Source organism: Triplophysa rosa, linkage group LG10, assembly GCF_024868665.1.
Source record: "Triplophysa rosa linkage group LG10, Trosa_1v2, whole genome shotgun sequence".
In the NCBI taxonomy this organism is placed as follows: Eukaryota; Metazoa; Chordata; class Actinopteri; order Cypriniformes; family Nemacheilidae; genus Triplophysa; species Triplophysa rosa.
In genome coordinates this window covers 758,205-776,112 of record NC_079899.1, presented here as the reverse complement: position 1 = coordinate 776,112, position 17,908 = coordinate 758,205, and the positions used below count along the sequence as shown (strand labels likewise).

The 17,908-nt window shown below is 43.1% G+C and overlaps 1 protein-coding gene across 4 annotated transcripts in view; it reads right to left on the bottom strand.

Moving 5' to 3' along the window:
* Positions 1–14,604, bottom strand: part of meis2a (Meis homeobox 2a) — an 84,890-nt gene extending 70,286 nt beyond the window's left edge. For 2 of the 4 annotated variants that reach the window (XM_057343156.1, XM_057343159.1), the window contains exons 1-7: positions 14,051–14,601; positions 13,508–13,728; positions 12,950–13,091; positions 12,674–12,724; positions 12,220–12,270; positions 11,587–11,736; positions 7,564–7,678 (exon numbers count right to left, since the gene is read on the bottom strand). In XM_057343156.1, the coding sequence (XP_057199139.1) occupies positions 7,564–7,678; positions 11,587–11,736; positions 12,220–12,270; positions 12,674–12,724; positions 12,950–13,091; positions 13,508–13,728; positions 14,051–14,062 (742 nt within the window). In that variant the 5' untranslated portion in view covers positions 14,063–14,601. Of the gene's footprint in view, positions 1–7,563; positions 7,679–11,586; positions 11,737–12,219; positions 12,271–12,673; positions 12,725–12,949; positions 13,092–13,507; positions 13,729–13,843; positions 14,017–14,050 lie in introns of those variants that run through there. The other 2 variants (XM_057343158.1, XM_057343157.1) reach the window with 2 other exon arrangements.
* Between the last annotated feature and the right edge of the window lie 3,304 nt (positions 14,605–17,908).

Sequence of the window (17,908 nt, the reverse complement as noted above, 5' to 3'; positions counted from 1 at the left end):
CTCTCTCTCTCTCTCTCTCTCTCTCTCTCTCTCTCTCACTCACTCACTCAGAGTCATCTCAGTGTTATTCCAGGAATGCTGCAGATATTGGCACAGAATCTTGCTGAGAAAATGAAAATGGGGCGACACAGCTGGTCACACGGGCAAGAGTTCTAAAACCCTTTCAGCACGAGCGAAGCGCCCTCATGAAGCCTGTGACGATGATAATCATGTCAATAACAAGCGAGATCAACCTAATTCCACGTGTAATTAACCTGTAACAGCGATTATTTCATTACATCATAAACAGGCCCTTTGAGGGGCAGCGTCTCGTCTCTTCATTAGACTGTTAATCGCTGCGAGCGCTTGATGAGTTTACCAGTGACTCTCATTAAGAGCTCTGACTGCATCTCTGAGGAAACATGGAAAACATCCCACGAGATGTGTGTGTGTGTGTGTGTGTGTGTGTGTGTGTGTGTGTGTGTGTGTGTGTGTGTGTGTGTGTGTGTGTGTGAGATGAGATTTAATCCTCTAGCTCAGTGACCAGCGAGTGTGCGATGTGATGTGCTGAGCAAAGAAAATCATGAGTTCAGAAAAAAGAAATGAAATAAAGACGTGTGCGATGCTCAGTGAAAGAGAGGAGAAACTGCCGTGCAACTGTGTGTTAGCTGCACAATGTGTCTGCCTGTCACAACACAAGAGAAAACAATCAATCTGCCCTGACCTGAGGTGTCCAATATATCTACACAACATTATATTATTATAGCCCTTTATTCTGCTACTTTCATTTTATAAATCTTTGTTTAAACTATACTCTATTTCTGTTTTTATATTTTTACATATATTATAAACCACTTTAAGTGCACTACATACATCACACTTTATTTTATTATTATCTTTCTTTTCGTTTGTTACATATTGCACTATTTGTACGCAGCACCGCTGCAAATGCTTTGGCAATACCAATGTACACTTTCTCATGCCAATAAAGCACCCTTACATTGAAATTGAGTGGAGAAAGAGTCTGCTGCAGATGTCAGGATGTCATTTGCATGAGTGGAAAGACTAAATTACAGAGGACCAGAGAGAGACACCCACATCCCACCATCCCCCTTTTGTTGAGTTGCCCATGAGTGCCCACCACACTGAAAAACCAACACACAGCCCAAAAACACACCATCACTCTCAACACACACCTGATGCACAACCAATCACATCCCAACACACCCAAAACACAAGTCATGTTCAACTGAAACGATTCTGACCTGCCCCAGCGGTCCCAGAGGTGCATCAGACCCCCCCCTCTCTCTCTCTCTCTCTCTCTCTGTCTGTCTGTCTGTCTGTCTGTCTGTCTGTTAGCACACTCTGATGATTGTATTAGTGTGGAGAGCAAATAATGACTGTGTGCATGACGCCACTGAAGGAGCCACACTGCTTTCTCACTGCAGTCATTACAGAGTTAATTACGAAGATAATTACTAGAGCAAATTACATCAATTTTCACCAAAACAGGATTTCTGTGGCCTGTGAACGGCATAAAAGACACACTGCAACAAAGCCAAGCAAACACCTTCTCTGAGCGCTTTTCCTTTGCCTATCGGAGTCAAACTCCAGCCTGGACCGCGAGAGAATGTAAAGGTTGTGCATCAACAAGTCAACCATCAGATGGCGGTCTGTGTTGTGCAGGCCTCTCATCAGCCGTCCGCCCTGAACTTTCACTCACAAACGTCCTGCAGGCACAGAACAAAGCAAGCAGAACTGATTGCTGCTCCATTCCGCCGCGCCTCAACTCTGTTTGGCTTCCTAATGAGCTCACTAAAAACCCAATTCATCACCCATAACCCCTTCTCAACCCTACTTGAGATGCAGGAGTTCGGGCGGGGCGGGGGTTTAGGACGGCCGGGCGACAGTTCAGTCCCTTTCACTTTAGGAATGTCTCTCTCTCTCTCTCTCTCTCTCTCTCTCTCTCTCCAGCGGGCCCTACAGCAGAGATTTCCACATTAATACCCTCCTCATCCCCGTGAATGCTGGAATTCGGTGGGAAGGGAATGCAGGCGAGCGGACAGAGGGCTTGTGCGCAGACGCACTCGGGGATGGGCGTGTGAGAAAGGGGTGCGGGTGCTGTAAAGTCCCAGAGTTCCTCATTACACACGGTCAAACCCATTCCTCGGGCACCTGAGCTGAAAGCGGGAGATTACAACATCGACGAAGTCTCCGTTTAAAATGCAGCTGTTTTATTCTGCTTTGGTAATTAATTCTTTTTCCGATAGCGTATTGATTTAGAGCGGCCGCTGATGAAGTTCAAACTGCGCGGAGCTCCCCGTCCCCCCCACGGGCCCGGCCCGGTTCATCTGCCTAGTCAATGAAAACTTCCTCTCGCTCTCTCGTGTGCTCTTTGCCATGGTAAATTAAGCGCCTGGCTCTCGATACACTCTGATTTTTAATGATCCGACCAAGTAACGTTCTCCAAAAGTTCTCTAGGTTCCTGAAAAATGCTGTAACATTACAAAGAACATTTTAGCACCAGCGCACGGATAGAGGAAGTGATTCTTCCCCGAACCGACACGAACGCATGTGAAATTTCAAATGGCGACACAAGCACGCGGCTGCCGTCGCACCTTTTAAGAGCTCGTTCACTGGGTAGGGAACACCTCCAGCCGTAAAGTTGACTTTCTGGAGCAGCTGTGAACTCCCAGCGGCTCCTCTGGGGACCCAACTAGCAGAGAAATCAGATACTCCTTTACAAGAGCGGGAGCCGCTCGCGTCTTATCCAGACACATCTACTGGCTCCTTTACAAGTCAATAACCGCGGCCCGCTGTCCTTCCCACACGTATTCCCCACGTTAAAGCTCTTCCACAAATGTAAAAATAATGAGCACAACCGCATTAACGGAGAGAGAGAGCGAACGCGTCCTCATCTGCTTTACATCGACTGTATTGAAACGCCTCCACTGCTCTTGGAAAAGTACAAATGTTTTGGGAACGGGACGCCTGACGCAGGAGCGCTGTGTGGATGTGTTCAAATGAATTTCACCTCCTCTTGCCCTGAATTAGTCTATAAACACGGTGAAAATCTATTAACAGCTTCACGCCTGTCTGCTTCTTCAAAGCCGTCCTGCCCTCTGCGTATTTTCTCTACTTCTCACTCTTTTTATTGATTTTTCAATTTTCTCTTGGCCTAAAATCTCAGCAGCAGAGCAGCCGTTCCCCCTAAAGCTCGTGAGCTGAGACGAGCGCTTCAGCCATCTCTGAAATCAAAGGCTGAGAGAGGGAGAGAGAGAAACAGCTTCTGCTGGTAATGCACGCGTCACATGCGTCAAGTAAAGAGGCGATTTGGGCCGGGCAAGTTGCGCTTTGACCTCAGCGAGGCGCTCAACTGCGAGCACACGAGGCCAGAGGTGTGCGGCCACAGAACCACCGTCAACGAGACCCATTTACCACGGCTCGCAGTCTCGTCTCCTGACCGGCCCGCCATAACCTCTCCTCGCTGGATCTGAACTCGTGCAGGAGGAGAAGATCTCACGGGCATCTGAGAGCTCCAGCACGCTTCGGCCGACTCTCTCTCTCTCTCTCTCTGTCAGCGGTGGAGTTTGTCCTGCGGGCCGTGTAAAGGCTAAAGGCAGCGTTCGTTCACTTCACAGTCTTTCTGGGGTCGGCGGGTCGGATTCGCAGATGTCTCCCGCAGACGGCGGTTGTCTAAGGACCGCAGCCTGCCGAGTAACACAATACAGGCCTGACCCTCAACGCAGCTAAACACAACACGCTTTTCTGCCTTGTTTGCTTTTGTGCTTTGTCTGCTCTCGCATTCTCCCTCGTGACGGGTGAAGCTTTTCCACTGGAGGATGTAGAAAGTGGAAAGCCGGTTGCTATCGCGAGACGCCATTGTTTGGTGTTACATTTCAGACATCTAAACAGTCTCTCCTTAAACTTCCTTCAATTGTTTGGGGAGATTCGGAGCTGATGGGATGAGGACGGACGCTTTTGAAATGAAAAGAGCAGCATGTCGCAGTGAAAAAAATCACATGGGATGATGAATGTTTCAATATGAACAAATGAAACGGATTAAATACAAAAAAACGAAAGATGATATTTTTGAACTTCAGATTGCATACAACAACAGAAAGAAATGGAAAATATCTAAATTAACCAGGCAGATGAACATCATTTCCAGATATACTTCAGTCGGTTTATTGAAATCTAACTCCAAATCTCTTGTAAAAGTAATGCATACATAACAAATCTCTATTCAAGAGAAAATGAGAGACATACAACAAACTTCTACTGTAATGTGCGTGTGTTGATAAGCTTGTAAATGAATGATCATGATGCATAATGAATGTTCTCTGTTCCTGCTCTCCAGCAGCCCTGTGAGGCACGGCCTGATTTGTTTTGTTGCACATTAGCTTCAGTTCTTCAGGAGAGCTCAACGCTCCGGGCGTGCAAAGAAGAAATTATCCTTGCTGACTAACACTCCTAATATCTCCTCAGGGTAATTAGAAATTATTAGACGGCTTCCTCCAATAACAGAAGCTAATGACACTAACCAGCACCAGAGCCCTCCATCCCCGGCTCCTCTTGCTAGAAGCGGGAGAGCGACAGACGGCGGGTGGATGGACGAAAGCATTGGAGCTCTTCCCCGCACATGATCCCTTCAGCTCGACGATGCGTTACAGCACACGAGGGAGCGGAAATCAGACTATAAAATTAGCTTATCTGTAATAATGCCCAGAAAGATTTACATAAATACGTTAGCCGCGCTGGGGAAGAGAGCGTTTCTTTCCCTTACGCCCACTGGATTGTGATGTATCCGTAGGGCACACGAGCGGTGATGCGAGGACCACGCCGCTCAGCGCTGAACACACATGATCTGGGTGTTTGAAAACACGACTGGTCAAACACTTTAAATGAGTCTCCCACAGGTGAGCTCGGGCTTCAGGAGACTTCAGAAAAACCCCAACACATGCTCAACAAATAACCTTACACACTGAAGAGGTCAACTGTTTGACATGTGTCATCATAACTCGACCTCTTGCTTTAGAAACGTCTATTATTACATTTATGCATTTGTCAGATGCTTAAAAAGTGACTTACATTGCATAATACTATACATTTGTTGTTGTATGTGCAATCCCTGGGATCCAACCCATGACCTTCGTGTTGAGCTACAGGAAAGCTAATTATTATTAAAAATCATTTATTACAAGTGTCTAATTTGGGCGAAATTTGTGTTAAAACGTCCCAATGAGAGCGCGGCACATTCTCATGAGAACAGAAGCGGTGGTGTCATTTGGGAAAACAGAGGAGGAGAGAGACGGGTGTGATGGGATTATCACCTCTGACGGGTGACTTCTCAATTGACCCCCTCAGGCACGACAGGCTAAAACAAGAGAAAACGCTCAGAGCGGCCCGGAGACCTTAAACGGCCAGCGCTCGTAAAAATAACAGAGCTGGAAATGAGTGTGTAGCTTTGGCTGTTCTTGTGAGGACACATTAGCCGACTGTCTCCAGTCAAAAATAAAAATCATGTATTGTGCAGAGGTTTGTGTGAAGGTTGGGTTCAGAGGTAATATTGTAAAATATTGTTAGCTTAATTTGAAAATAGACACAATAACATATAGTGAAACATATTGTGTGTGTGTGTGTGAGAGGACATCACACACACACACACACACACACACACACACACACACACACACACAGCAGCTGTGTGTCCGACTGTATGTGCTTCTGTTGCCTGAGGGGAAGAATTTGTATTTTCTTTTCCAAAAAATTCTCCTGGAAAAGGACAGAAGATTCCTGCTCGCTCCATCAGGTCTCTCTCTTTCTCTCCTTCCATTTTTTCCACTTACCCTTTCCAACACAGTACCTCAAAGTTTTCAGGAACTAACACTCAGTTTGTCTCTGGTTTGAGTGCATGTGCTAATATACTAATAGACGCGTGTGTTTTGTGTGTGTGTGTGCGCGCGCGTTGGTGTGTGTGTTGTGAGTAGCTGTTGATTTGTTTGTATATCCCGGTGGGCGACAATCTCTTCAGGTCGTTGAAAGGATGTTGGCCACCCACAGCATAGGAGGCTGTCGACGTAGCGCCCGTGACGGAGTGAGCGAGTGTGGGAGTCGACTGTAGGGATGTGGTAATCTTCGCACGCTCTGTATTACTCCGCGTGCAGATGCACGTTCTTGCTTATAATTGGGTACAGAAACACTCTTTAGAGACCTGTGAGATGGTCAAATCTAAAAGCAAAGTGTCTTTGATGCTAGTTAGGCTCTTAAGTGGATAGGGGATAGTATACTACGTTTTGTACAAGTAATAAGAATTACGCCTATGGAACTGTCCCAAGAGATAAATAACCAGACATGTGTGGTGTAGGTGGGTGTAAGAGTGTGATGTGGTGTAGGTATAGCAGATTCTCGTGATTGCTATGTGTATGTGTGTGTTGGGTGTGGCGTACAATCTTATTGTAGCGATGTGTGTGCGTGTGTGTGTGTGCGTGTGCGTGTGTGTGTGTGTGTGTATAAATGCAGTGTTTTTTGCATTGTGTGGTTCAGTTGTAGATGTGTGTGTGTTGAGTCAGCGAGCTCTTCAAGCGTGAACATAATTGCAAGAATGTGAGAAAAGAGGCGTCTGTTGTACTGAACAGAGTGAAGAGTCGCAGCGCTGTCTGTCTTTCTGTCTGTCTGTCTGTGGAGTGTGTGGTGTGAGGAGGGTTTTGTGGGTTCTTCTGACGGGATCAGTTCTGGCCGATTCTGTGTGTCGTACGGTAAGTGTGTTGGTCAGTATCGAGCGGCCGTTACTGGATCCAGTGTGAGAGAGTCAATAACTGCTGTGAAGATTCAGCGGACTGCTGCTTATGACTTCAGCATGATCAATAACTGCGCTTATCTCTCTCTCTCTCAGTCCTGCTTTATCAAATGATGTCATTATAACTGTTTTAATTGATTGAGGTTTTATTTAAACATTTCCTCTTTCCTCAAATCTTCAAAATAACACACTTATTTACTTCTATGTAAATAAACCAGAGATTAAAACTGAAATAAAAATCTTGAATATTCTGCATTATTTTTAGGGGGAAAAATCTCTGATATTTACGTTAACACCCTCTTATGTGTATTGTGTAGAAGTGTATGTTTAAGGCCCAGTTTCACAGACACGGTTTAGCTTAAACCAGGACTATGCCTTAGTTAGATTAAGAAATTTATGTTGCTTTTATAAAAATTACCTTAGAAGAATACGTTACTGGTGTGAATCTTGACGCAAAACAATGGCACTGATATATTTGAAGATATTTCTGGGCAAGTTATATTCAGTTAAGACAGGTCACACATTCATTTTAGTCTGGGACTAGCCGTAAACCTTGGCTGTGAAACCTGGCCTAAGTGTGTGTTGTGTAGAGGTGTGTGTTTAAGTGTGTGTTGTGTAGAGGTGTGTGTTTAAGTGTGTGTTGTGTAGAGGTGTGTGCGCTGTGTGTGTTGTGTAGAGGTGTGTGTTTAAGTGTGTGTTGTGTAGAGGTGTGTGCGTGGTGTGTGTTGTGTAGAGGCGTGTGTTTAAGTGTGTGTTGTGTAGAGGTGTGTGCGCGGTGTGCTCACCTTGTTCACTGCTGTTGTCTCCGCTCTGTGACGCGTGTCCTCCGCTGGAGGGTCCCGGCGTGCCCGCAGAGTGTGTGGACGTGGCATCATCGTGATCTCTCCAGGACGCTGGATTCTGCAGGGGGTCGGACCGGATCCATCCACGTGCCCCATCCACGGCACAAAGCAAGAGAGAGAGAGAGAGAGGGACATGAATGAGGTGGGCAGGTGTGCAGTAAAGTGTTCTCTCAATTGAACAGTCATTTAGTTTCCAGAAGCTCACGTGTCCTATGAATGACATTAATGACACTCGGCCTGCGGTGACATTCTGCTTCAGAGAAGCGTGAACACTGAAGTCGTACGGTTTTAAAACTTTAAAGCTGACAGTGAGTTCATCTCATCTGAGGGAGTCAGTAGGGTGGTCTACGAGGGGCATCTTCTCACCCTTCCTGAGGTTTGTCAGGGGAAACAGGATTTGTACTGTACAGGAAGAGTTTTATCTGTGGTCAACACAGCCAACAGGAGGAATTTCCTTTGTCCCTCCAGCGAGAGAGCGCTTTACAATCCCTCGAAACATGCACACGCATGCACAAACACAAACTCCACATGTCAACTGCACGCGTGACCCGACCACGAGCCTCTGTGAGAGCGGCCCTGTCCTCACAAACACTTCAACACGCAAATATTTGAGCTGAAGAAGCTTCTGTGGTACACCCGACAGATGAAAACAGAGATATAAAGTGCTCATTCACCCAAAAACTCTCAATTCTCTCATCATTTATTCGCTCTCGTGTGTTTGTAAATCTGTGTGTGTGTCTTTCTTCAGTGAACACAAAAGAAGATATTTTGAGAAATGTCCGCATAATGGAAGTCAATGGGGTTCAGCGTTGTTAGATGATCAACATTCTTTAAAATATCTTCTGTTGTGTTCTGAAGAAGAGAGAATTTCATACAGGTTTGACACGACATGAGAGTGAGTAAATAAAAGATTTTTAAACCAAAAACATTTTCACCCCTATGATCGTTTATGACAATAAGACGCTTAAACTGTTCCGTTGAAAAGGTCCATCAAATGCATTTACTTCAAAGGCTGTGATGTTTGCCATCCTATGATCCGTGGCTGGCGCCCTCAGAATTCTGTCAGCATGTCCTTATGGAGCAAAATTCAGCAATGACGAAGACGAGAGAGAGGCATACTGCGGTTCATACGCTCAGAACGAGTCTGTGTTGTTGTAAGGAAAGAAAATGACGGGGTTCTGTTTCCTGTAGCTGAGACGCCCACTGCTGCAGGACATGCGGAAAAACACACACTCAACCGCAGCGATGCTCCACTTCTCCAGCCATGGAGCGCTGCACTTCTCACAGTCAGACATCATTTCATCTGCACTTTCACAGAACAACCTTCATTCACATCTCATCCTCTCACCAACCGACTGAACCAAAATCAACACTCTTTCGCAATGTGACTAGTGCGGCCCTCGCTCAGGCCTCACATCACAAGAAAACAGTGGTCAGGGCTCCCAAGAGTCCACTAAAGTTCAAAGGAGCTGTAAAGAAAGCGGGCGAGAGACATCGTGTGACCCGAGACCCTCTACCCCACCCAGCTCACACGTGACAATTCCCCAACGCTGCGGATAATTAGGAGTCAAACGTGCCGCGCTCTAATTGTGTCGAGGAGGCCGTTAGCAGCCCGGCCACAATAGAGCGCGTGAAGAATCTGATGGAGGGCCACCGTGTCTCCGGGGGTCACCGACTCGGCGCTGATAATGCAGCTTGTAATTAATATAAAAGCCAGAGACAATGCAGAAAGGGAGAGCTGACCGCTGACACGCACCTGCCCTGCCCATCAAACCCATCTCCTGACATCTTGTAACGTTGATTTAGAGGCGTCACCGGATCCCTCCGCGGCTCCAGGCGCTCGCAGAAAAATGTATGTCGGATCGGGAATCCTGCAGCCGCGTGAAAAACTCTGCACCATCCGTACGTGCAAACGCCGAGAAGAGAAGATCTTCAGCTCCTGACCTTTCCTGCCGCATCTTTAGCCTCACATGCAGTTCGCTTGAATTTAACATGTAATTACACACATCTGCTCCTAAAAACACCTTCCAGTCTGAAAGCGACTGAAAATGACTATTCAACCTGCCAATTATCTCACCGGAATGAAAACGGAGCGTTTATTGAACGTAGTAAATGACAGCTGAGAATTAAAATAAAACATGCCTGTTTAATTCTCTTCTACACGAGACAGACCTCAGTGAAATCAACATAAAACCTGATCCCACACCAGAACAGCAACAAGTGACCATTCAGACCAGGGGGCTCATCCTCTGAACACATAATAACTCATTATAATTCATAATAAACAGATTTGATTTGATTTGATGTATGTATGAATGACTGCTTGCATTATTTCGTGTCACATTTTTGCAGCTCTGAATATAAATGTTTCTTTCTCTTCCATTAGTCCACTTCCAATTTAATATAAATCTCACCTACATAGAGAAACTACTGACAGCAGTCAAGACAATGGCGTCATAATACTTTATAATGTCCCTCAAACTACTGACAGTCTCTGTCAAATACATCCAGAAATGTTTAAAAAATCCTGTGCAGCTATCAGAAATATACTATAAACTGAACCCCGACACAATGTAAAACACATAAAAGTGTCTATATTCACAGCCCACATCAGGTACAGAGAGAGAGACAGAGCAAAACACAAATGTCCTTCACCCCCGCAAAGCAACTTTCACCAAATGATGTAGCCCTGGGCAAAATATATTAAAAATACATATCAAAGCAAAGAAAAATAGATGAGAGAGATAATAACTAAATTAGCATATCCAGCAATCAGACTGCTTTCCTCTTTCAAACATACAGCAGACGCCAATAAATCCAGAGACAAAATCAAATCTAATGTTTGTATCCTTCTGTGGCTTTGGTGAATTTGTTAGGCAGAAATTAATTGCAGTTTTCTGTGTTTAGTTTTGTTGTTTTTGCTTTGTATTTTGCACTGGACTGAATGAGAATGAGATGCATGTGAACTTCAGTGGAGCAGCAACAGGCCTGAATCATTTACTCTCATGAACACACACACACACATCTAATAAATCCTACTACAGAAACAAAATGTTATGTTTAGAACTGAAGGTCGTGGAATGATCATGTAATACATGTTTAAAATGGCATGCTTACAGAAAAACTAATCACATAAAAAAATAACTTAAAGGAAATTTTAGTCCATTTAATAGTGAGGTCATTTGCAGTGGTCAGTGTAAAACGAAGCAGCCTTCGCAGCTAAACTGACATTACATCTCTGACAAATAAAATCCAACGACAAACAGCCCGTGTCTCATATCTGCACTTTCACCGAGTTTCAGAGAAAATTGAGCTTTTGATTTATACGCTTTTCTCCCACTTAATATATGAATTCCGCAACTTGAGACAAAACAACAACCAGAAATCTGCGTTCTTATCAGATGGACATGAAGCTCTACATACACGTAATATCTCTCCATATGAAGCACGTACGCGACGCAACAGCAAAATAAACACGAATAAACAAGCTCATATAAATGTACAGATTTTGGAAGCCGATTGAATTGAAAAAAGCGGAGCAGCGGGCTGGTAAAAAAGACTCACAGCACCAGAAGATCAATAAAAGACAATTAACCCCGTTACCATTCAAATAAGCCAAACCACGAGGAAGCGCATTATGACTGCCTAGTGCCTACTAGAATCAAGCAGTCTTACACGTCAAATAGTACAAATGAAAGGATATAAACACATATCTCATTTATTTACGCGATTGTTTCTCAATGAGACTGTTAAAGCAGTCAGGCACAACACCTACTAGAATTATTCAAGCTAAACCCAAACTAAAATACTACTTGAAATACTGCATCAACTACAATGAAACACGAGGAAATACACAAATCAAAGCTCTTCAAAAAAAAAAAAAAAACACTCAGCATGCTCCATTTTACAAAACAGACTCCGCATATTTTCCGCACACAGAGACATTAAAACCCTCCGGTTACTTACATGATCGGCTAAATTAGTTGAAGATCCCGAGAGCTCCTCGTGGTCTGATTTTGAGCTGCCGTCCCGTTCATCAATCACTAAATCTATCGGCATCTTTCCTTTCAAACAGCTGATGTACCGATGGCAGAAATTATCGCAGAGTTCATGCACCTTGAGTAAAGAGAGAAAAGGCGCACAATAAAGCGACGATATGAGCAGAGGCAGGGAAACAATAGAGACATTGTTGCTGGGAATATTAATCTCCAGAGACCCCAGCAACAAGTTCAACGACTAAAATAAACACCACAGACAAACACAAACACACACACACACACACACACACAAGAGTGTCGTTCATTCAGTACAACGAAATGTAACTAATCCGTGAAAATATAGATTTCACTCAAATAAACGCTACAGTGTAAACTATATGTTCATGCGGATCGTGAAAACACAATGCATTAGCAACGCCATTTATTGGCAACTCGGCTTTAATAACCAATTATGTTGCGGTAATTTGTGCAGCTATGTCATTTAGTACAATATCTGTTTTTTATAGCTACTTAAAAATAAGACATCAGGATCACTTCTCAAATGGACGATTAATGAGCAGTAATAGCATTTAAATTGTTTCCAAAATAAATCTTTTTTTACCTTTTCTAACTCCAAGAGATGAAACCGTAAAACTTGTATGGCTTGTATCATCTGTAAAGAGTAAAAGAAAGCTGTTAGCTGTACGGCATATTTACATAATTTTACGCTTAATAATATTTGAACATTTTTTTGACGCAAAAATAACCCTTGATACTAAAAATAGGATAACAATCTGAAAAAAATCAAGTGTTCATTATAATGCGAATTAGAAATACTGCACATTTTTTTGGTATTCAAAATTGTATTTAACTGCATTAGTGGTCTGTGTTAAAGGCGCTGTAATGAGTGACTTATTTCACACTAATACCCTCCACTTGAGACTCGTGAGCGTCAGTTATTCACTTCAAATAAATCCAATCCACTCATTACTTTCACTATATCTAAAAAAAAATGTGTCTCAAGAATAAAACAGAGAACGACACGACTATTCCGTTGAGTACGAGCAAAATCTTACCAAATTATCCAACTCTGGATTTGACGAAAATAAAGGTTTTTCTGCACGGACCTAAAAACAGATGAGAAGCAGGGTTAATATCGATCATGCGCGAGCATACATGCAGCAATTCAACCCCTCGATTTGAATACAATAATAAAAAACAAGTCAATAGTCTAATTTACCACTCGTATCATTTAACTCTTTATAATATATAATAATTATTTCAACGTAAATTTAACCGCGATGCATTTATCTCTTAAAAAATATGTTTTATAGGACAGATGTGCGTGTGACCTGTTTGGCGAAGACCGCGATGTCCTCGTTGAAGGAGTCGGAGGAGCACACGTCTCCACCGGCCACCCCGGGCTCACGGGGAGTACATGTGGCCAGCTCACACTTCTCAAAGACCAGAGCCAGCAGAGGAAAGAGAGGATGACTGCGGGAACAACGAGCCAAGCGATCATTTCACTGAGAAAACTGAAGATTCGAGTTTAAGAATTAAAGCGGATATAAATTCCAACTGCTTCTGTGAGGCTGTGTTGTGGACTCGCTTGTAAAATAGCTACAACAACATCGGGCTGTGCAACTGCCGAGATTTTGAATTTACTATAAAGAAAGAAATAGAACAAAGAAAAAGCAGCATGCGACGGTATGTCTTATAAAGTCTCTTAATGATGAGCAAACGTTTCACATTCGTCGCTTCTCTGTCGTGTAAACTGAAAAATAAAATTGCAATGCGAATTAAAAAAGTACGAGAGCGTTGCTGCCAAAACATACAAACAACACGCAAGTTTTAGGAGCTAGGCTGTGGAAAACTATATCGGGACAGAGAAACGTTAATATGGAACCCACCCGTAAATTTGATCTTTATCCCTCTTTAACACGTCGTTGACAGCTGAACCCATGCTGGTGGGCATGACATTGGGATGGGGGGCATGTGTGCCGTAATGCTGGCTGGCGTGGAGCGGAGGTCCGTGATTCAGATGATGGACCTGCGGGAGCGGCCGAGGCGCGTGAGGATCCCCGTACATACCGACTCCGTCCATGCCGCCGTAATGAGCCAGCTCATCGTACTGCAAGAGAAAGTCAAGAAAAAAAGGTGTAAAAAAGAACAAGTAACACGAATTCAAAGACAATTCCGTATCGGTCCGGTGCGCAATTCGACATTTTTTTGCTAGTAATAATTACCAAAAACATTTTAAAGTTCTGCTTCCCAGAAAAAGAGTCCCTCTAAAAAGTTGTGCTGCTGCAGCTGCTGCTGTCGTTGCCCGACGTCGACGGAGAGTAGTCCCACAGTAAAGTGCGTACGGACTGAAGGAGTTTTGCTTGCGCAGCGACACTCGAGGCCTGTGATAGTGTATTAGTGGAGGTGAGTGTTGGAGATTTTAAACCTACCCTTTGCGCCATCAGCCTGCGCTCCAATAAACCTCTGGATCTGTGTCGTCGATTTAATTTCCCAGTACGCTCACAAACTCATGCACCGCCAAGATTCCTTTTCCGAGCAACTTGCCGAAATCTCCTATTCTCCAGTATGCTTGAAAACGAGAGCGGGCATCGGGAGTTTTTCAGCAATTATTCTTCTTTTCCACTTTGCCCGGAAAAAAGTCAAGCGCCCAAGCGAAGGTTACAGCCGGCCCATCAACAACCTGCATGTAACTAAACTGTCGTATCTCATGGCTTTTTGCCACTCCAACTGTCAATCAAAGCCAGGGGTTGTCAAGGTAATGAATGAATGATGGTCGGTGATGATGTTCAAGAGAGGATGAATCTTTTTTGCCCCGTTTTCATCCAGCGACTGCCTGCCTCCTTTATGCCTCCGGTCCGCTTTCTTGTTTTATTACAGCCGAGAAAAAGTGCAGAAAAGCGCCGAAGAAGAGTTTTGAAAACGCGGCGCGGTGGCAGCGGCGGTGTGTGATGAGTGAGTGTCAGGGAGTGTTGGCAGCTCGGCCGCTCGCGCGCTTATAGAAGAACACAGTGAGTTGAGCTGCGCGCAGCGGCGGCAGAATGAAATGACGGAAGCCGGAAGTGGCGCTGAGCGCAGCCAGTCCTGCACGAGCTCCAAGCCAAATCCTGCGCGAGAGGCGAGCGTCCACTGCGCGAGGGGGGAGATCCCACTCACACGCGCTGACTGAGAAAACATGCAAGAAGGCGAAGTTTTCGCGTCGGATTAAAACAGCGCCGTCATTGTCATCCAACAGATGACCATCGTTTTAATCCAACGTTATTTAACGACGCATTTAAATCGAAAAATGTTTTCATTCTTCTTATTTTTATTCTCGTGCATTTGAATAAAACAGTGATCGTCTACGCTGCTCTGCGCGTGCATGGGCCCTGCTCTAAAACAGTCAACTTTTCCACATCTTTAGTGCTGTGCGTAAGAAAGAAACGCGATCCGTGCATCGCAGTCAATTATCAAAGAGACCCAAGATCATCAATCATGAGCCTGAAGGCCTGAAGTTTCAGAGGAGGGGCAATGATATTGATTGTGCTACAGATGGCCCCTAATACCATAAACAGACCCTAAAAATACCGCTCCCCGTCAATGATCTTATAGCTTACATCGCTGCACGTGTGACATCATCGTCCTATCGATCGCTTTTTACATAAACGGATACATTTAGCGCTCGCTGACTTGTTGTGTTGTTGAAATTAACAATTCGCGGCTTAGTGAAGCTGCACTCGTGGAGGATTGAGCACACTTCAGCAAACGAGGTCAATAAAGCGGCCCGCAGACAGCCGAACCCACTGGCTCGTGTTCTAACGAAGTAAGCAATTAAAAAGGATTTGATAAAAGCAACAACTGCTCTGTTTATGACAGAGGGGAGGGAAGAACACAAGGGGAACGCATAAGTGAAGGTTCACTGTGCAATAGTGACTGCAGTGGACACAGAGCGCGCTCGCGCTGGCTGACCACTGCTGCTGCAGCAGTACGCGCGCGCGGGGATCATTCCAATAGAAATGCGTGAGATCTGCCGAACGAGTGCGGTAAGTGAAAAGCATTCTTACAGTTCTGAGCCGTCGGAGAGCGACGCCTAAAATATCCGTAGCTATACGTGAGAGCAACAATAACGACGCTTAAACTATTTAATGCCATTTCCAACGGGGCGCCTTTAACAATCTATTAATTGGTTATAAAACAACTTTAACTCGGCTAACATATCCGATAAAATAAAAAGCTAATTATTAAATGTACAAGGATTTTTTAATCGTTTCCTTTTATTAACGTTTTCGGGCGCTTTAAGAAAACATAACATATGTGTGATGCGTTTGAATGTGACGCGCAGTAGTTTACTTTTTTCTGTAAATCTTTATTTAATTCATAAAGAGATTCACCTTTATAATTATATTCGTGTATACAACTTCTAACAGCTCATTCTCTCACGACAACAAACTTTACTGGATAAAAGACACTCTTCTGCTATGAAAAACCTTTGCAATTAAATTACATTTTTTATACGGGTTTATTTGAAAATGGCATACATTGGTTATCCATATTAATGCGTCAATTTAATTAGTTGCTCTTTTTTTAAAGAAGTAACAATCAAGCTGCCGATAAAGCTCACATAATGAAATACTTCATAGATAATTTATATAGCTGAAATAAGTGTCTCCTGCATTATCAGGCAGTAAAATTTCATCTGCTGGTGTCCAATTGAGGTCATGTGAGGGTTAAAGCTCTCCGTGTCTCTGTCCAGCTGCGGCTGAGAATCTCTTTCAATGTCAGTACAACTATACAATTTAGCTACTACAATTTTACACTCATATCTCCCAAACCCCTTTCTGTTTATTTGATAAAAAAATAACCTATAATGCAATCTGAATGTAAAATGTAAAAGATCATTCAGAGGTTTATTTTATCTTTAAGCATCACAGATGATTTTTTGTGAAACAACTTTCTCAGATATTTTAACAGATTTATCATGTGAACCAAAACGTTTAACCAAAATCTAAATTGCCAAAGTCAACAAACTGTTGAATAAATTCCATAAATCTTTAGCAAAATTTGACGCAATAAAATTTCTATTATTAAATTTGATGAAAGATTTGCACAGAACAACAGGTCATGGTCATACGCGTTTTTAAAAGTTTTTACATTTGTAATAAACAAGCACCCTAATGTTTGTTTCCCTTTAAAAAAAATCCAGCATGTTTAAAGCTATTAACCACCTTAATTCGCATATATATTTCGTAATTGTTATTTTCCTCACAGTTTTACATTCAAAGTGAAAGTAATAATTTCTCTGTTTAATGCAACTTTTCACTTCAACTCTCTGTGACGAACATTTGCGTCCCTAAAAAAAATCTCAAGATGCTTATAAAACTTCGTGAGTAAATGTAAATGATCGTGTGTGAAAGGCGCATTTTCCTTCATGGTGCTCAGTAACATTATTCTCACGGCACTGTGAGAGACGCACACACGCTATGTGTGTGTGTGGGGGGGCTGATTAAGCGTTTGCGGCTCTTTAGCGACACCTGCCGGATCCCCTTTACTGCATCAGTGCTAAAGTTAAGCAGACTGCTTTAAAAGAAACACTTCTATCTAAAAGCAAAACGAAAACTATTTATAATTGATTAAATTACATCTACAATAACAGTACATTGACGGTCGGGTGGTGATCTCCGAAGTGCGAAATAAAGAAAAGAAGCATTTTAGAATAGCAAATAGTTTTGCGCACCAGACACTTTATTTTTTATTATAATTTTGATTGAATTTATTCGTTTTGTTTCGTAAAATAAAATGTAGCCTACGAAATATATATCTGTTTGGTTTACGGTGGATATAACAATGAATGTTGAATAATTAAATATATATATGTTTTTATAATTAGCCTGTCGTTTTAAAATCGCTAGGATTGTGATCTTTAAAATGGACTACATTTTATTCAAATGTATCGTCCAATACAAACATGTACCAACCCATAACTGTATAATAGCACATATATATTTAAATAATTATTATTCTAACATTAGGCACAAAGTCACATTTTTGTTATTATTTTGTATTTTATTCTGCTTAAAAAAATCAAAGAAGAAAGCGAAAACGAGAAAACTGCACGTGCCACTGAACACATCAGAATATTAGTGTAATTCGATGTGATCAGTAAACCCGCATTCAGACATTGAGGCAGATAATCGACTGTGATCGGCTCAATTCTCTATAGGATATTAAATCCATCCTGGAGCACTGAACCCCGATCAGCTCTTATTTACTTTCATTTTAATATGTCAAGTATCGCATATCTCTAAAAACAT